This window comes from Vombatus ursinus, unplaced genomic scaffold (genome assembly GCF_900497805.2).
Source record: "Vombatus ursinus unplaced genomic scaffold, bare-nosed wombat genome assembly UNPS02013950.1, whole genome shotgun sequence".
Lineage (NCBI taxonomy): Eukaryota > Metazoa > Chordata > Mammalia > Diprotodontia > Vombatidae > Vombatus > Vombatus ursinus.
The window spans coordinates 3,568,216-3,589,735 of NW_020953728.1; the positions used below are offsets into that span (position 1 = coordinate 3,568,216).

Genomic DNA, 21,520 nt, shown 5'->3' on the forward strand with positions numbered 1-21,520 from the left:
GGGATGATAGGTAACACTGGTGCATTGTTGTGGAATTGTGAATCAGAAAAGCATTTTGAAAAGCAATTTGGAATTATGCAAATAAAGTGACTAAATGTCTATACTCTAGAACTAGAAATTCCATTACTGGGCTTATATTATAGCCTAAGGATGCAACTGATATGAAAAAAGTTCCCATAAACACTAAAATATTTATAGCAGCATTTTTTGTGACAGCAAAGAATTGGAAACAAAGAAAATGACTGTTAAATGGGACATGATTAAATAAATTGTGGTACATGAATATAAAGGAATATATTCATATATGTTAAGAAATAATGAATGTGATGAATATTGAGAAACATGGAAAGATCTACATGAACTGGTGCAGAATGGAGTAAGCAAAGCCAGAAAAACAATTACTGCAACAATATAAACAGAAAGAAACATACAAGTCAAAAGTCAATGTTGCAAAATTAGAAATAATAAGCATGTCCTTAAAGAAGAAATAATAGAAAATATTTCCAATCTCACCCCTTTGCAGATATGGAAAGCCCACAAAGTGTACACTGAAACTCTTTTCAAATTTTTTTTGATATACTGATCAGTTATACTTATTTTTTCCTTTTTTCTTTGTCTTTAAAAATATGACTTGTTGGGGCCAGCTAGGTGGCGCAGTAAGAGCACCGGCCCTGAAGTCAGGAGGACCTGAGTTCAAATGCTGCCTCAGACTAAACACTTGACACTTACTGTGTGACCCTGGGCGAGTCACTTAACCCCAATTGCCTAAAAAACAAACAAACAAACAAAAAAAAACTTGTTACATGGTATGCCTAGTGGAAGGGGGAAAGGGGAGGATATAAGGGAACTATGGTGATATAAAAAACAAAATACATAAATAAAACTCATAAAAAAATAGAATGGAGGGAAATAAGAAATTAAGTATCATAACTGTGAATGTGGATGGAATAAACTCACTCATAAAATGGAAGAGGAAAGCTGAACAGATGAGAAACAATTGAAAAGAAACACTTGAAATATGAAGTGTTACACTGAGTTAAAATAAGGGGTTACAGCAAAATCTATTATGTATTAGCTAAACTCACAAAAGAGTAGCAATTACAGTTTCAGACAAGACAATATCCAAAAAAATTTAATTAAGAGATATAAACAGATAATTTTTTTTGTTTTTTTGCAGGAAGGTATGATAGTGGGGACCTTTGACTGAATCCAAACTTCACAGAGCAAATCCCCTTTATAAAAGAATTTGTTCTGTAAAATTTGGACTCAAAATGCCACACTTGAGGACCTAGAGGGCCACATGTGACCTCAAGGCTACAGCTTTTAGCATCTAAAAACTTAAAGGAAAAGATAAGAGTTAAAGGGATTAATAGACAGTGAAGCTATAATAGTGGGGAACATCAATATAGCTCTCTCAGAATTAGAAAAATCTAACACAAAAAAACAAAAAAAACCTAAGACGTTAAGAACTACAATAAAATTTTTACAAAGTTAGATATGAAGGTCCTCTGATGATTATTCAGTAGGAATAAAAAAAACATACATATTTCTCAACCAGTTCAAGTATACATTTTCCTCTTCCGTCTAGGCCCTTCCTTCCTTAGCCTATCTTGGATTTAACATAGCCAATCCTCATCCTTGAATTACTCCCACCATTTGGTGCCTTCAATTCTACTCACTTGAGAGAAAATAACAAAACTGTGCATATTGGGTTCACTACAATTTGTTACATAATCTCAAATGGAACCTCAATGAGGTAAGGCAATGCTTTGACATTTCCCTAATTAACTATCCTACTTACTACACTGGCTTTTCCAAATCTTTTTATCCCTCTTCAAACCTCCCATAGCTCCCCCTTCACTTACCCTCCTAGCTAAGAACTTTGTCTCTTATTTGACTGAAAAAACTGAAGCCATTCAAAAAGAACTCTCTCCTCTCCCCTCCTCTGATATAATCCAGATGCCTTCTGCTACTATCTCTTCCTTCACTCCTGTCTCATGTGAAGAGATGGCTCAAGAAACCTGTATAAATGATCCATTCCATTCTATCTTCTCAGTAGATTGCCCCCACTATCCTATCTGCAATCTGTTTACTACTTCCCTACTGCTGAGAAACATGCCCATGTCTCTCCAACTTCAGAAAACCCTCACATCTATCCCCATTAGCTACTGTCCCACATCTCTTCTCCCTTTTGTGACTAAATTCCTTGAAAAGGCTGTCTACAATCCACTCCTCTGCTTTTTAACCTCTCATTCTCTTCCAAACCCTCTCCAGTTTGTCTTTAGAACTCACCACTCAACCAAAACTGTTTTCTACAAAGATACCATGATCTCTTAACTGCCAAATATATGGCCTTTTCTTAATGCATATCTTTCTTGACCCCTCTTGTAGTCTTCCATGCTGTCTGTCACCCTCTTATCAGTTTCCATGACATACTCTACCCTAGTTTTCCTCCTATCTGACTTCTGTTTCCTTTGCTGAACCATTATTCAGGTCATGCTGGCTAACTTCAGCAACCCTCAAAAGTTCTGTCCTGGGCCATTTTCTTTTCCTTCTATATTACATTATTTCAATTGGTGATCTCATCAGCTCCCAATGATTCAATTACCTCTATGCTGATGATTTTAAAATCTATTTCTCCAGTCCCTAACCTCCTGTTTCCTACTGCCTATGGGATATTTTGACTGGATGTCAGATTATCTTCAAGTGAGCATGTCCAAAATTGAACCCATTGTACTTCTCCCAAACATTCTCTCATCTTGTGAACTTTCCTTTTACTACCTGAGGGTCTAGTAATCCAGGTTGACAACATAGGTGCCATCTTCAACTCATCATTCTCTTCTACACTCTCCTATATCCAATCTGTTGCCAAGTCCTGTCAATTTTACCCTCAAAAGCTTCTTTATATAAGGTACAAAAAGAGACATACATTTTTACGCTCATTTTTTAAAAAATCAGGAGGTGGGGCAAAAAGGGGAAAAGAAACACTGTTGGGAAAAAAAAGACCATTGAAACTTTTTTTAATGCACAGAAGAGAAGAAAAGGAAATCCAGGTAAGTGTAATAATTTGAAAGTACTACGCAGAAATTATTATACACTTTATTAAAAATTAGCATCAATGGAGATCATAGCCTCATAAACAATTTTCTTTTGGGTTTTTCATATTTAAAAGGTGATTTTTTGCTGTTTAAGCTCAAAATTTTTTAAAATATTTTTTTAAAAGAGAATATAGGTCATTTAAACATCTTCTGGGAGACTGAGTGCCTAAGGAACAGCTCTTATTTTGATTCACAATTACCTTTATTCTTGCCCTTGCTAGAAACTTTATCTTATTGAGTAAATTGCTTCTCCACTATAAAAAATGACATTCTATTTTTCAAGAGTAAAAAATGAAGACAAAAAAAAAAAAAAGAAAAAGAAAATCCTTTGTACATATCTCCTTCTCTCCAGACACTGCCACCACCCTGGTATAGGACCTCATCACCTCACATCTGAATTACTGCCACTGTCATGTGGTCTCCTTGCCTCAAGTTTTTCCCAACTATAGTCCTTTTAACGGATTAGCTGTTAAATGGATCTTCCTAAAGGACAGGTCTGATCATTTATTCAACAAACTCCAATGTCTCCTTATTATCTCCAGATCAAGGATAAAATTCTCTGTCTGGCATTCAAAGCCATTTATAATCCTGGCTCCCTCCTAACTTTCCGGTCTTCTTACATCTTACTCATCCCTGCACCTCCACCCTACCCCAGAATATTCTTTGATCCAATGACACTGGGCTCTTTGCTGTGCCTCAAACAAGACACCCCATATCCTAACTCTAAGCATTTTCACTGACTGTCCTCCACGTCTGCAATGTTGTTCCTGTTCATTTCCACTTCCTTGCTTCCTTCAAGTTCAAGCTAAAATCTCTTGTTCTAGAAAAAGCACTTCCTATTCTCCCATTCATGCTAGTCCTTTCTCTCTCAATCAAACAATAAATATTTATTAAGCATCTAACACGTGCCAGGCACTATGCTAAGCACTGGGGATACAAAAAGAGGCAAAACACATTCCATGACCTCAAGAAGTTTACTATCTAATGGGGAAAACAACATGCAACAAAGTAAGCTATATACAGGATAAATAGAAATTAACAGAGGGAGAGCACTGGAATTAAGATTGGGTTGGAGAAGGTTTCATGTAAAAGATGAGATTTTAGTTGGAAATTAAAGAAAGCCAAGAGGCAAAGAGGGAAAGCATTCCAGGCATGGAGGGGGCAGTCAGAGAAAATGCTAGAAGCTAAGAAATCAAGTGTCTTGTTTGATGAAGAGCAAGGAGGTCAGTATCAGTGGACTGAATAATACATGGAGGAGGTATGAGGAATAAGAAACGTGGAAAGGTGTGTGTGTTGAACAACAAACAGAGGATTTTGTCTTTGATCCTGGAGGTAATAGAGAGCCACTGGAGTTTACTGATTATGAGGATGATGTGATCAGACCTGTGTTTTAGCAAAATCACTTTGGTGGCTGAATCTTCATTAGCGGACTGGAGTAGAGAGACACTTGAGGCAGGCAAACCCACCTAACAACAACAGTTCAGTCATGAGGTGATGAGGGCCTGCCCTAGAATGATGGCAGTGTCAGGAGAGAAGAGGGAAAATTTGAGAGAGGCAAAGGTGAAATCTACAGGTCCTGGCAACAGACTGGATGGGGGGAGGGGTAAGAGGAATTGAAGAGGATGAGACCTCGACTTGTGACCTTGAGGAACTGGGAGGATGGTGTTGCCCTCCACAGCAGTGATGTCAAATTCAAATAGAAAAGGATCTCTGCTGGACTTATATTGATTTAGAAAAAAACAAATTACATTATTTATATTATATTTTTATTTATTTTGCTAAACATTTCCCAATTACATTTTAATCTGGGTGTAGCAGCAATCTTCTGACACCTCTACTCTACAGTAATAAGGAAGGGGGCAGAGGAAGATTTGGGAGAAAGATGAATTCTGTTTCCATCCTGCTGAGTTAAAGATGTTTACTGAATATCTGGTTCAAGATGCACCTGGAGATGAAAGATTGGAGGTCAGGAAAGAAGTTAAGATAAGTAGATCTGAAAATCAGAAACACAAAGAGTAGCAAAGAGATAATTAAATTCAGGGGAACTGATGAAATCCTCAAGTATAGAGGAAAAAGAGAAGGGAGCCTAAGACACAGCCTTGGGGAAAACCTATAATTAGAGGGCATGTTCTAGGTTTAAGAAGTTTAAGGAGCACTGAAGGGGTGTGGAAAAAGTTTAAGAAGCCCTATTCTAGAACATGATCCAGGAAAGGAGACAGAGAAGGAATGGTCAGATGAGCAGGAGGAGAACCAGGAGAGAGTGGTGTCCCAAAAACCTATAGAGAAGAAAGTATCAAGGAGAGAGTGATTAACAGTATCAAGGACTACAGAGAGATCAAGGAAAAAAAAATTGAGAAAAGGTCATTGAATTTGGCAATTTACGGTGCAGTGGTAATAGATCCTGATCTAATGTAGCTCTAAAATTCTCTTAAGTTTCAACAGAAGTGCAAATGTATCCATGAAGGTCACAGAATGATAATATGTGCAGAGTATGTTTCTGCCAAATATAAACTATTTATATGTCCTAGATTACTCCGCTAAAAATTCATTGGTATAATTATTTTTAAACAGTGTAGACTGTTTTACCTATTTCCTCATATTTAACATTTTACTGATATTTTAAAAAATATCTTGTTCTTTAAAATATCAAAAAATTTTAAATATCATGATTCTTTCCCAGTTCCTCTCTCCATAGAGCCCTCTTTTATAACAAATAATTAAGCAAAACAAACCAATACAATGATGATGCCTGACAATCTATATCTCACTTCAGACCTGTAATTCACCATCTGTCTACCTTACATCTCCTCATATCTAAAGTATGATATGGTTTGTCATCAGTATTCTGGACTGTTTGATGCACTAATCTGAGTTTTGATGTCTTAAGAGTTTTTTTCTTCATACTACATGGTAATGGTATAATACTGTTCTCCTGGTTTTGTACACATTTTGCTTCATACAAGTCACTCCCAATTGGTATGGGTAGCTTTCCACAATTCAGTGGGCCTCCCAGGGGCTGTTTCTTTATCCAGAGTTAAAGGGCATTCTGAGATCCCTTCCAATTACAATTCAATGACTCCTAATAATCCTCTTTCTCTGAATTCTTTATTTTATTTTTAGTTTCTTAGGGCAAAGTAATACTCCATTATATTCACATCAGAATTTGTTCAGTCATTCTCAGCTGATGAGGATACTCTTTGTTTCTAGTTTCTTGCTATTTCTAGAGATAGACAGATATGGGATCTTTTCTTCTGTCTTTGACTCTACCCTTAACCCTTCTCACTTAGGTGCAAATAGCCATCAAGTGGCACTGCTGGGTCAAGAAGGTATGAATAGTTTAGTCACTTTCTCAACATAGTTCTAAAAGTGTTTTCCAGAATGGTTCCACCAATTCACAATTTCAACAGTATATCGGTATGCCTCTCCTCCCACAACCCCTCCAGTGTTGATTATTTACATCTTTTATCATCTCTGCCAACTTGATTTGTGTGAAGGAAACCCAAGCTGTTTTCATATGCATTTCTGTTACTATTTTATAGCACTTTTCCATATGATCATTGATCATTTGAAAGTCACATGAGAATTGCTTGAGCCCCCCCCACCCCATATTCTTCTTGTCTTACATATCTCCCATGTCATGTCATAACTCCCTATATATACCTTGAATACCTTGATCAAGCATTTATCAGAGATATCTGATAAAAAAATTTTTCCCATAGTTCTCTTCTTACATTGAATTTGTTCATGAATAAGTTTTTTTAGCTTTATACAGAAAAATGTTCTATTTTTGTCTTTTGTGACCTCAATCCCACATCTGGTTAGGAAGTTTTCCTCAAAACAGAGATCTAAAAAGTCCTTCCTTCCATTCTCCTCTAGTTTTTATATGACATAGTAGCCATTTATATAAAGTTCACTTATACATTTGGATCTTATTTCAGTACAGACAGTTCTTGCTTTACATAAGTGGACCATTCTGTAGACCATAAACAGTTTTTACATAATGTATGTGGGAAAGGAGGTCCATGGAGGTAAGAGGCCAGCACGTGGTTCAAGGATACCTGGGGGCCTGGGCGAGAGATGCAAGAAACATGTGGGGGCCAGAGCCTGCCACACTGGGGCCTGGCAATAACCATACAGAAAAACACAGGGTGTGAGGATGGCAGGAGAAGACATGGGGGCTGGACAAAGGAGAGGGTGGATGACTCCCGGGGGGAAGAAAGGGTTGGGGACTAGACATGTGGGAGTAGCAGGGCAAAGATCTCTTCTCTTGGCTGCAGCTGTGGTGGTCTCTCCCCACTTCCTTTCCGCTGCTTTCATTTGGAAGGGTTATTTTTAGGGGGTTTTTTTGGGGGGGAGGGAAGGAACAGAGAGAAGATAGTACCGTATAGTAAAGTTAACTTGGCTGTTTTTTGGAAAGCAGATTTCTTTCACAATACTTTACATGAACTCAAATTTGTATAATGCAAATTCACACAAGGCAAGAGCTGTCTAGGTGTTTAAAGTATTTGTGCCTTGTTGTTTCACTCTGTCCAATTCTTCAAGACATTTGGGGTTTTCGTGGCACAGATACTAGAAGGTTTGCCATTTCCTTCTCCAGCCCACTTACAGATGAGAAAACTGAGGCTAAAAGGGATAAGTGACTTGCCCAAGGGTCACGTAGCTAATGTCTAAGTCTGGATTTGAACTCAGGTCTTCCTAACTCCAGGCCCTCCACTCTATTCACTGTGCCACCTAGCAATATTTTAAGCTGTCTAAGCCTAATTTCTGCCAATTGTTCTGGTTTTCTCAACAATTCTTATTTTAAACAGAAGTTCTGGGGCAGCTGGATGACACAGAACACCTCCCTTGAAGTCAAGATGACCTGAGTTCAAATCCAACTTCACACATTTACTAGCTGTGAGACCCTGGGCAAGTCACTTAACCCTAATCCCCCTCCCCTCAATAAATAAATAAATAGATAAATAAATAAATGGTTCTTCTCCCAAGGTTTGTGTTATTACCCTTTTCAAACCTTAGGTTATAATGTAAAATTGGTTTGCTCATCTAGTATGTTCCAGTGATCCACTTTTCTATTTCTTTAAGCCAGTACCAAATAGTTTAAATCACTGTTTTACAACATGATCTGAAATCTGATATAGCTAGGCCTCCTTCCTTTTTCAATTTGTATCCCCAACACTTAGTACATAATGTACCTTGTGCATTGCAGTTAATATTTAATATGTGTTGAATTAATAACATAATATGCAATTTAGACAATTCCAACCAGACCTATTTAAGCAAGCCACAGGGAAAATGGAAAAAAATAGGCACTGACACAGATTATCATCATTTTGTAAATTCAACCTCTGTGAAGCAACACAGCAGAAAGTGCCTACATTCTCCTCCAAAGGCAATATGGATTTAGAATATAAAGTGCCCTATAAAGTCTTAAAAAGGAGAATGACAAGGTTATAATTAGTCTATCTTCATAAAACAGTGAAAAAAAGTGGAGATAAAAAAGTTTAAAGCTTGGTAAGGGACACAATCAAACCATATCATTTTAACATTTAAGGATGAAACTGAAACCTGGGCAAACACGTGGGGAAAAGAAAATCAATGAAAGATCAATTCCCAGTGGATAGAGCACCGGCCCTGAAGTCTGGAGGCCCTTAGTTCCAATCTGGCCTCAGACCAAATGCTTGACACTTACTGGCTGTGTGACCTTGGTCAAGTCACTTAACCCCAACTGCCTTAAAAAAAAAGAGAGATCAATTCCCAATGAATAAAAGAAGAGATGACACAAAAACTTGAAAAAAACCTTTGTAGCATATTTCTCCAATAAAGGTCTCATATCCAAGATATAAAAGATATGGATTAAACCATATAAGACTAAAAACCATTTTCCAATAGATAAATGGTCAAAGCATTTAACAGTTTTCAAGGGAAGAAACCCATGCTATCAACACATGGAAAAATGTTCCAAATAAGTAATAATTAGTAAACTAGAAATTAAAGCAACTCTGAGGTTCTACATCCATCAGATTGGCAAAAATACCAAATGTTGGCAAGGATATGATTTTTAAAAAGAGGTACACTGATGCAGTTTGTGGAACTATGATTTAGTATAGACATTCTGAAAAGCAATTTGGATTTATGCTTCCCAAAGTCATTAAACCAAGCTTACTCTATAACTCAGGGATATGAGCTACATACTCCAAAGAGATCAAAAGAAAAAGAAAAAGAACCTCTATTTATGCAAGTATTTATAGCAGCTCTTTTAGTAAAAGCTAAAAACTGGAAATTAAGGGGGTACTTGTCTACTGGGAAGTAGCTTAAAAAATATGGTATGAATACAACAGAACATTCTTTCACCATAAGAAATGAAGAAACAGACAATTTCAAGGAAATTAGGAAGACCTGATGCAGAATGAAGTGAGCCAAAACAATTTATACAATCACTACAAAATTATAAAGAAAAGCTGAAAAACTGATTAATTAAATGACAAACCAAGATTCCAGATGATCAAAAATGAAGCATGGTACCCAGCCCTTCTGCTAGTGGTGACAGATTTAATTATGCAGAATAAGACAAACATTTTTTGGATATCGCCCATGTGGAAATTTGTTTTATATGACTACGCATATTTGTTATGAGATTTTTCTGTTCCTTTTCTTTCTTTTTTTTTTTTTTACTGAACTCATTATCTTTTTTCCTTAAACCCATTGAATTTTCTTATTTTGTTGAGGGTACCACCACCCTCCCAGTCACCCAAAATCACAATCTAGGCCTCAAAGACTCCTCAATCCTTCTCACCCCCAAAAGAAAGGAATAGCAATAACTTCATTCTGCAATCTCCTGAGTATATCAAAGACATAAAAGGGAAAATAATGATATGCAGTTGGATGGTAATGGTTTGTATGTAGAGAATTTTTTAACTCTTTCAAGACTCAGCTAAAGGACTACCTTCTACATGAAGCTTTTCCTGATATTTCAACCTCTGCCCTAACTACTTGGTACTTAACTGCCTAGTACATAGTTTACATTTATTCTACTTATATTTACATATGTATTTATGTCAATTAGCATTAAGTACTTAGTTAAGTACTTAGAATGATTACAAAGAGTCAGGATCCAAAGTTTAGGGAATACAAAGACAAACCCTGCCCTCAAGGAACTTACATTCTAATGAATTACACATAAATTGCATGTAATTACACATAAAAGGAAACTGAAAAGTGGATGGCATAAAGATAAATATCCCAGTAGGGGCGGGGTTGAAGGAATTCACTGTGCAGCCTGGAATGTGACATGGCTGAATAAGGTGCCCTCCTAAAATGGAGGTTCTGGGAGGAGCCATCCAATCAGGGAGAGAGGCTACAGAGGCAAGGAAAATCTGGGGCATAGTAGAAAAACAAAAGGAAGCTTGGAAATAATATGAGTATATTTGTCTCCCAAATGGACTATAAACTACACACAGCAGTCCCTAACTCTGCGGTCTGTTTCCTATATACCTAGCACAGTACCAGGAACATAACAGATGCTTAATAAATACGTGGTGATTGAAACAGATTTAACATCAGTGAAGCAATCCCAATCAAAGGGCCATGCTATAATCTCTGGATCTAAACAAGTACTGGGATAGTTCTATCCTCTTTTGTCTTCCATAGATTGAGCCAGAACTCTGTGGGTGTTAAGTGTAAGTACTGGGGCAGGTGGGGGGGGGGGGGGGGGGGGGGGTGAGGTTGTTGAGGACAGAGAACAAGATTCCTGCCTTAACATCTCAATCTCCAGCTTGTCTAACCTCAGACTGTGTCAGTGAACCTGACCATGGAAATGGGGAGAGAGAGGCAAAGGGAGTGCAGAGAGAGAAAAGCAATGCAAGGATAACCCCTGATCCCATTAAAGTTGTCCCAGGTATGACTTTGAGGGAGTGAAAGAGACAAGAGCATAGGCACTAGTACTCTAGACTCAGCTACCCTATCCAAAACCAAAATATCCACTTAAGGGCCTTAGACTAAGATTGCTTGAGGGGAACAAGGCTAAAAAGCTATTAAGAGCTAGGTTTATTAGCTGACCTGCCCTAGCCTAGGCTAAGGAATTAGGGGGAGCTCAGTAAATTGCTACTCCTAACCTCAGATCCTGCACAGAAGGACATGAGTGACAATAATTCCAGCAATTGTATACCAAAGATAAATTCCAAAGTTACGAAGAGGACTTTAATCAACTATCAGAAAATAACAAGCTATAGTCATAATAAACAGAAGAAAACTCCTAATAAAATGAAGAAATACTATGGGATTACAAGAATTCCTAGACATAATTCCAAAAGAAGAAAACAATTCTACAAGAATTACAAATAGGAACCCGACCCCCCCCCCAAAAAAAGAATTTGCTATAAGCTCTCCAAGAGTGATAGGAAGAAATGAAAGAGAAATATTAACAAGAGATAAAAGAATGAAATTAAGACCTCTCTAGGAAGACTTAGAACTTGTAAAGACTCAGAAGTTGAAAAATCTTACCCAAATGAAGGAAACCCTGAAAAAAAATGGTGTTAATAAAACACCGAAGTTTAATCACACAAGAAATATTAGAACAAAGTCAAAGGAATGAAAAATTTAGTTACATGAAGTGAATTATTTCCTATATTTTTTATTCATTGAGCCCCCTATGATAAAACTATGACAAAACAAAAAAACCTAGATAATACATTTTGATAATTAATAAAAAGGACTGAAATCAAGAGGGTAAGGTGAAAATAGATGGGCTCTTTAAGTCACTATCTGGAAAAAAAAAATTCAGAAATTTTATCACCAAATTCCAGATCTTTCAGATGAAAGAGAAAATATTGTAGCCAAGAAAAAGATCAAGTACCCAAGAACCACTTTCAGAATCACATAAGGAAAGGAAAACTTAGAATACTACATCAAAATGCAAAATAAACAAAAAATAACATCCTGCCAAAGTGATTATAATCCTATAGGATAAAAAGATCACCCTTTAATATAATCAACCACTTACAAGCCATCTGTTGAGAAAACAAGAGCTAGGGATAATTTTTGAGATAACAAGAGCTGGGGAGAATTTTTGAAACAAAATGAAAAAAATAAGAGAAACTAAAAAGGTAAACAAGTTTGAGCAACTTAAATGAACTAAATGATCAAATGCTTAAAATCTAACTAAGGAGAAAACAATTGCCCCTTCAGAGTCCATCTTATCTTTATGGTTAAAACATGGAAAGAAATTTGGAGCCTAAGTATGTGTCTATGTTTTAAAGAAAGGGGAGGGAGAGAAAAAAATACTAAATACTATAGAAGGAATGAAGCAAGAAGAAATTATTATTTCTCATAATTTGGGTACAACAGGGAAAATTATACAAACATGAAAAGCAGGCATCTCATGAACCTGAGGCAATCAAGGAAAGGTTGAGGGAAAAAAAACAGTAATGCCCAGAAATACAAAAAACAAAGAGTTAAAGCAAGGACAGGGAAAGGAAAGAGAGAGATTTTAAAATAGAGGCTTGAGTTAGGGGAGGGAATAATCACAAAGGTCTTGATTTGTTGAATATGTTACAGTGAATATTATACCCTATATGGGTTGGACAAGATGGCATTTGAGGTCTGTTTCAATCCTTAAATTCTGTAATTCTATGAAAATAAGTCAACTTAAAAGAATTAAAACTAATTAAGACTTAAAAGAATAGAGACAATAGGGAAGACTTAGTGATCTGGATCTGAACTAGGTTAAGCGGGGAAGAGATGAGTGAGATCAGACAATTCCAACTATATATATTGTTCATCTTGATACCAATCCTTTTCTTTCTCCTTGTGAAGAGAAGGATGAGAACAAAAATATAAAACATTGTAATAGAATAAGATGGAAGAAAAAGTAACCTATCAAACCAAAAATTTGAATGACATTCATTCATATAGAAGGTAAGAGAATGAATAAGAATAAAAAAAACAAACTCCTGTACAATTTATTTACGAGAAACATACCTCAAACATAAAGATTCAATACACTGAGTTAAAAATGAGAGGATTGAATAGACCATGGATTCCTATCTTGGGGTGAGTACATACATACATACATCCATACACACACACACACACACACACACACACACACACACACACACACAGGAGGTATGAGAAGACAATCAAGATGGTGAGAGAACATTTGGCAAATAACTATGTCACCTCACTGATAAAATCAAACACATAAATAATCACTACAGGAAGGATTCCTTTTTTGAAAAGAATATGTGGGTTAATTGGAAAACAGTTTGGCAGAAATTATGTTTAGATGAACATCTTATATAGCATAGCACAATAAGCTCAAAATAAGTACATGTGCAAACAACCTGAATATAAAAGGCTGCACCATTAAAAAAATTTTAGAAGAGAATAAGATCATGTATCTTTCACAACTGTGGCTGAGAAGAGAATTTTTAAACAAACAAGAAACATCATAAAAGATGAAATAGACAACTACTTAAAATTGTTAAAACTTTTGCAGCAATAAAACAGACAGAATTAGAAAACTTATGGTAGTGTGAGAAAAAGTATTTACATCAATTATGAGAAAAGGGATATCCAAAATACTTTTAAAAGCAACTGATGGATATATATAACATGGTCATTTCTCAATATACAAGTAGTCAAAGGATATGATAAACAGTTTTCACTCTCTCAAAATGCAAATTATGAAAGATATTCTAAATCTCTAATAGTAAATGCAAATTAAAACAACTCAGGTTTTACTTCATACCGTGCAAATTAGCAAAGATGAAACAAGATGGGAACAGTATGTGTTAAAGGGGGCTGTAAAGAAATGCATATTGATTCACTATTACTGGAACAGTGAAACAGTCTGATCATTCTGGATTTCAGTTTTGAATATATACAATAAAAATGACTAAATTTAAACCTTCCAATTGAGGAATCCCACTACAGGGTAATACACTCCAACAAAATTAAAGACAGAAACAATATTCATAGTTAACACTCTTTGTGGGAGCAAAGTACTGAAAAAGAAATGGCTGCCATCAACTGTGGATTAGCTGAGAAAATAATGGCATGTGAATGAAATGTAATATGACTGTGCAGTAAGAAATGATGAATATAGGGAATTCAGAAAAACATGAGAAGATCTGAATGAACTGATGCAGAGCAAAACAAGCAGAACTAAGAGGACCAGATACACAACACTGACTACAACAATGTCAATGAAAAGTTCAGCAATATAAATTAAAAGGAAGTCAAACTCTGAGTAAAGGAAAAACCAATGATGGTCCCAGAGAACAGATAACAAAACATACCTCTCTTCCCTCTTGGCAGAGAAGTGGGGGACTACTAGAACAGTGTATTGTATAGATTGTCAGATGTAGTCACAGTATTGGATGTTTTTGCATAATTGTTCTTTCTTTTTCACAAGGGAGAGTTCAATCTGGAGGAGGGAGTTGAAATAACTCTGATGTAAAGACAAAAGGCATCAATAAAATGCATTTTTAATTAAAATAAAATGAAAGATTTAATGAAGTGAATTGTCAAGTATGTGTCCAATACTTGACAATATTTGCTGGAACAATATTTGTTCAAAACACAGAATGTAAAGTAGGATGGGTACTAGAGATTTGATTGTCGATACCCACCTCCCTTAATCTGAAAATTATCAAGTTTACCAGGCTCAAATACATGCATAATGCAAATTATCAAAACATTAATTTTAATTAATAAATAGCTAGCATTTATACAGTACTTTAAAGTCAGCAAAGTACTGTACGTGTTATCTCATTTGATAAATGCATTATTATAATAAATTATTACTTACATTTATATAGCAAATCTTAAAATTTTGACTCACAACAACCCTCATAATACAAATATTGCTATCTCCATTTACAGATAAGGAAACTGAGGTTAGGAGAGCTAAGTGACTTGCTCAGGAATACATAACCAAATAAAAGCCTGAGTCAACTGGTCTCCTAAACCCAAATCCTAGTGGGCCTAAAGTCACAGTTTAGGCAAATCCTATGTAAAGTATGCCTGTACTAAGATGACACTGCAGAGTAAGGGGACTGGAAAGAAGGGAAGAAGTAAAGGGGAAAAGGGAGAGGAATGAACTGCCTCTGTAAGTTTACCACAGAAAACTTACCAAAAAAATGTTTTTACATACCAAAAAGATGGTACAGTCAATGTGGAAAATCTATGAAATATCCACATATACATATTATTTGTATTAACAAAGAACTCTTTCCTTCTAATCCTCCTTTAAAAAATGTTTCTTAAGAAATAAAATGAAGCTCTGTCCCAGGATCTCCAGATAAAAAACAGTAAATTGCCAATTCCAAAAAGAATATTTGTTCTACATAAACTACCAAAAATCAAAATAAAATACATAAGTTTAAGCTTAATTATAAGAATGTTCACTAAATATTTCTTGCAATACTTGGAGGATGCAGAGTATCCTGAATTGCAGACAGCTCATCCTCAAAGTCTCCCTCATTGACTGATGAAATGATTAAAAGGAAGCTCACTCTCTCACACACTTGTCCAGGAGGGCAAGGATGTGTTTATCTGACTTTTCTAACTCCTTGCCTTACTCCCCAAGTGCTTAATGGCAGCTAGGCCACACACCTCGTGCTAGGGCTTGGAGTTGGTTAGACCTGAGTTCCAATTCAGATTCAGACCTTTACTAGATAAATTGCCCTAGGCAAAGTCATTTAACCTCTGTCAGAATCAGTTTCCAAACCTGTAAAACGAGGGTATCCTCAACTGTAAAATAGCACCTACCTCACAGGGTTGTTGTGGGGTTCAAATTAGTCAATATTTAATAATGCATGTTGCTTTCCTTTTGTTCCCTAATGTGCTGGCTGAATTAAATCGAATTCATATAATAATAGGCAAATTTTGTCATTCTGCCTAACCTTGTCATCTGACACTGTTACTGACCTTTTTTTCTCTGTAACCTTCGAAAACAATCCAAATAATCAAGTTATACAGGTGTAAGCACAAGTCTCATCCCGTAACTTGTGAAAGGCCAAAAAAGCTTCAGATTCAGAATGGGTTACAATCAGAAGTTCAACGCTCATCCTAAGATTACAGATTTAAAAGTGAAGGGAATGTTAGAGGCCATTTAATCCAAACTCAATTTACAGATGAGAAAACTGAGGGCCAAAGAGGTTACAGGACTTGCCCAAGGTCATACAAGAACGCAGGACTCGAGCCCAGCTCCTGGAATAACAAAACCTTCGTTTTGTTTTGTTCTTGCAAATGAACCACGTTTTCCCTCCGCAACAATCCAATCACAAAGACACCAAACAAAGCCACTCCTCTTAAAAGGGTCTGGCAGGTTGAACTAAGCAGTACAAAGTAACACAAAGGGCAAAGCCAGTCCTGAGTTTTTCTTTTAATCCATAAAACCCCCAACTACATACGAGAAAAGACCCCATCCAGCGTCAGCAGGTTGATTTTTCCTCAATTCAGCCTCTTCGCCCCTGCCCTCAAGCAGTGCGGTTACTTGGAACCTTTCCTCCACCTGACATAAGGTGCACATCAGCGGGACCCCCAACTGCTCGGGTTCTCACCTGTCTCAGGTGCTGTTACTGCCACTGCCGACGTCTCCATAGTCTCCAGGTCATTGTTCATTTCCTCTCCCGAGCAGTTAGGGTTCATTACTTCCTTCCTAACATGCGCACGCCGTCTCTCGTGGCTCAAGTATGAGGTTTCTTTCTCTCCACTAGATGATGTGTTTCATTTCCACAGATACCACGAGGGGCTCTGGGCGGCTCTCCTGCGTCTTCTTCGAGTCTCTGCTTTTGTTTCTAAGGCTTCATGGGCCTCCCTGCCCAAACGCGTCTCCCCTCCGCGCGAGGCCGAGCCCCCAGCTGCCCTGCCTCCTCTCTCGTCCTCTGTCCAAGGGCGCACGGGAGCGGAAGGTGGGGGTGGGGCGGCGAGGAGGGAGAGGAGCTGGAAGAGTTTCAGCACCTGGGCTGAGTCGTGGCTGCCGCGCGATCCGAGCAGTCAGGGGGGCTGAGGATCCCAAAAAGGAGTCGATAAGAAATCGACCCAAAGATTGGGGGTAGAAGGTGGCGAAGAAATGGTTCTGGAAGAGTCTCCGTTCTCGAGAGGGAGAAAGAAGGCAAACCCTTTCTTCTACCTAGCCAAAGGAAACATGTCGACCGCCTTTGGGAGGGCTGGCTTGGGCGCCACTGAGCCAACCGGAAGTGAAACCTTCGCGACCGGGTGCAAGAAAAAAAGGAAAGTGAAAACTGAACTATGGCGTCACGCGTGGGCGGGCAACCCAGAGCAACGGCGCGCTCCCCGACGCAGGGCGGGGCTCCCGCGGCGTCCTTGGGCCGCCAAACCGACCCTGCGCCGCTGGGATCGCTCTGCCCGCGGCCGATTTCCCCCCTGGCAGTTCGGGCCAGGCGTGGCCTCGAGGCTCGGCCCTTGGTAGTGGGAGGAGGAAGAGGGAAAGGAGAGACAATGGGAAGGGAGGCGGAAGCGGAAGTGCAACTCTCGGAAAAGGAAGGCCAGGATTGGAAGAGTTGCCAGGAAACCAAGCCCCAAAAAAGCATCTTTGTAGGGGGACATCTTACTGCCACCTCGGCCGGCTCGGGGCTAGCAGAACCCATTTTGGCTGCGTTGGGGTGTAGTATCTCACAGTTTCCTTATAAAGTATCAAGAAGTGTGTGTGTCAAGTAAAAAGTCTGGCCCCAACACAGGGTGGGTCGCCGTGGGGGACACAAAAGAAGCCAACCTCAAGGTGCCTCCTCTTTATTTGGTTATGGGGTTTTGAGCATGTAATCTTTTCATCACATACATGCATACATACGTGATTTTTTGAGCGTATAAAGGAAGCATTCTAAGCCCATCGTAGAATTACAGAATTAAAAGAGACCTTGCCCATTTTCAAGTCTGAACCCTTCATTTTAGAGATGAAAAAACTAGAACAAGCAGAAGAAAATTCAAATGGAGACACGCAGAAAAAGAGGAAGTGCTGGTATTAATCAACAAGTATTTGTTATGAACTTGCTGTGTGCCAGGCACTAGACTAGGCTCCGGGAGTATAAGTTGTTTAATTGCATCCAACACTTCATAACCCTATTTGGGATTTTCTTGCCAAAGATACTGGAGTGGTTTGCCATTTTCCTCATCAGTTCATTTTACAGATAAAGAAACTGAGGTAGACAGTTAAGTGATTTGCCCAGGATCACACAACCAGTAAGTGTCTTGAGGCCTTATTTGAACTCAGGGAAATGAGTCTTTCTGACTCCAGGCCCCCCACTGTGTTCACTGCCCCATATACAGAATTAATATGCACAGAATAAATATAAAATAAATTGAGGGTTAGCTAAATACTGATAGAGAGGATACTATAAGTGGTGATTAAGAAAGAATTAATGTAAAAGGTAGGTTTTGATCTGAATCTTACAGCAAGTGAGGGATTCTGTGAGATGGAGGTTAGGAGTACATTTCAGGCATGAGAGTTGGGAAGTATCCAGTGCCTAGAAAGAAATGGAGTGGAAAGGGAGTGCTGTGTTTGAGGAAGAGAAAGAAGGTCAATTTGTTTTGTGCATATTTTGGAATTTACTAATTTGTGACCTGAAAGAGACCTTTCTTGATTCTCCCAGTTGTTACTTCTTCCTCCCACCCTAACCCCCAATTATTTTTATTTATTTTGTACGTATTTTGGAATTTACTAATTTCTGAAAAGAAGGTCAATTTGACTGGACCATACAGTGTAGGAATGGGAGTAATGTATAAATAAGGCTGGAAAGATAGAATGAACCAGTTTGTGAAGAGCTTTAAAAGTCACATGGACTTTATAGTTGATTCTAGAGTCAATAGGGAACCACTGGAGTTTTTTGAGTAGTGGAGTGACATGGTCAGATCTATAGTTAAGAACAATCTCCTTGTTGTCTGTGTGGAGGATGGATTGGAGTAATGAGAGACTAGGTCAGGAAGACCATTTAGAAGGCCTTTGCAGTATTGTCCAGTCAAGAGGTGATTAAGACCTGAACTGATAGCGGCTGTGTGAGCAGTGAGAAGGGATCAGATGTAAGAGATGTTGTGGAGGTAGACTGCAAGAATAAGGGGGTAATAGGAACCATCATCGTCAAAAAATATTTATTAAATGCTTACTATATGCCAGTTACTGTGTAACTGACTGAGGCTTTAAAGAAAAGAAGCCTTACTCAGAGAGCCTACATTCTTAAAGGGGGAGACAACATGAAAACAACCAAGTACATATAAGAAGGGAAAGGAAATAAGAATTTATACGATACCTACTATGTGCCAGGCACTGTGCTAACTGCTTTTTATAAATATTGTCTCGTTTGATCCTCATAACCAACAGGAACTATTATTGTCATTTTATAAGTGAGGAGACAAACAGAGGCAAAGTGCTTTGCCCAGGATCATAGAGCTAGTAAGTGTGTCTGTCTGGATTTGAACTTGAGGCTGACTCCAGTCTCAGACCTCTATTCACTGAGCTACCAGTTGCCTCTACAAAATATAGATATAGATACGTATGTGCATTATGTATATGTGTACATATACATAGTGTAATTGGAAGATAATCTCAGAAAGAAGGCACTAGGAAGGAGGAGTGGAGAAGGATCAGGAAAGGTCACTTGCAGAAGGTAGGATTTGAGAATTTAAAAGAACATGTGGGGTCCTCCTTTCAGGGACTTAAGACCCAGTGAGAGAAATTATTATTTTCTATTATATTAATAACCAATTATTAAATTAGGATTAAGGCTTTTTCTCTTTCCTCATTGTGGGATCAGTCCCGGTAAGACAGTCAGTCATTGGAGATAAATGAGGTTTCCCAAATCCTCAGGGAACGTAAGCCTTGATCTTGGATGGGAACCCACCCAAGTAGGAGACCTTACTTCCGTTTAGAGTGTAAACTGAATCTAATCTAGGTGAATTCCAGCCCTAAAGCATTAAGCCCATGTCCTGGCACCCCTTCATTGGAGTTTGGGGTAACCTAGCTCATGAAGGAGAAACCCAGCCAGAGTGGTCTGGGTAGAGACAGATTCTTTTGTCCAGATTACTGGAGGTAGCTGAGTCTCATGATCAAACATCATTCTCAGCAGGAGGAGCTGAAGGCTATCAGCCTACCTCCTCATTAATTGTTCACCAGTCAGGGTTGACTTTAACCTGTCAGGGGCATCCCCTTTTCTAAAAGTATATTAAGGCATTCAATATCTCCATTAAGTATCTTTGGTTACTGAGAAAAGCCACTGACCATCAATTTATTGATTATAAGCTAGCCATTACCCAGAAATTCTGTCTTTTGAGTTTTTCATTCATCTCACTGGGGAGCTAGATGGTACAGTGGACAGAATGTTGGACTTGAAATCAAGAAAACCTGGGTTGAAATCTAGTCTCAGACACTTAGTAGATGTGTGACCCAGTACAAGTCACTCCATCTCTATCTGCCACAGTATACTCACCTGTAAAATGGGAATAATAATGCTACATACCTACTAAGGCTGCTGTGAGGATAAAATGAGATAAAATTTGTAAAGCATTTTGCAAACCTTGTGGTATGATCCAAATGCTGGCTATTCTTATTATTATTATTATTACTCTCAAGTGAAAAACCAAACCATCCTTAATGAAATTCTAGGGTATCAGTCCTGGGTGGAAAATAGATCCAATGGATACCTGCAAGTGTGGAGGGACTCACAATTATCCTGGATAAAGCCATTAGGTATTATTGTGGTAGGAATTACAGAGATGGGTAGATTTTAGGGGAACAGTTCCCCACGTGTAACATGGAGTACTTAGGGATATGGAATAAGAGGGGGAAAAGGACGCAGGAATAGTTCATATGGTGAGCCCTTCTTTCTTCCTTTGTCCTGTACAACTGTAGTGTAAAGGAAATTTATGACTTCAGATAATATGGATCTCTCTTTTTTTTTTCGTTAATTTATCTTGGGCTGTCTTAGAAAGCTGTCATAGCAACTGTATTTAGAGTTCCTGGAAAGTGGCTATTGCTCAGCCACACTTTCTATTGGAATAGAGAGGGAGGGATGCCTTAGAGGCATCTCCTGGTCTTATATAGACTTAGTCCTCTCTCCCAAACCTCTATTGCTTCACATAATATCAAAACACAAAATAAAGTTAATGGCCACTAATACAATTTTTTCAATATTTTGTTTTTTCAGTTACATGTAAAATAATTTTTAACTTTCATTTCTTTAAAATTTTGAGTTCCAAATTTTCTCCTTCCCTCCTCCATCTCTCCCCTCCCTAAGATGGCAAGCAATTTGATATAGATTATACTTGTGCAATCAGGCAAATCATATTTCCATATTGGTCATGTTATGAAAGAAAACATAAACCTTCTCCCAAAAAAACCATGAAAAAAATAAAGTGAAAAAAGTATGCTTCAATCTATATTCAGACTCCATCAGTTCTTTCTCTGG

General features: G+C 38.0%; 1 protein-coding gene across 1 annotated transcript in view; it reads right to left on the bottom strand.

Moving 5' to 3' along the window:
* Positions 1-16,982, bottom strand: part of TASOR2 (transcription activation suppressor family member 2) — a 110,759-nt gene extending 93,777 nt beyond the window's left edge. The window contains exon 1 of the mRNA XM_027858931.1: positions 16,664-16,982. Coding sequence (XP_027714732.1) covers positions 16,664-16,751 — 88 coding nt within the window. The 5' untranslated portion in view covers positions 16,752-16,982. The remainder of the gene's footprint in view (positions 1-16,663) is intronic.
* Between the last annotated feature and the right edge of the window lie 4,538 nt (positions 16,983-21,520).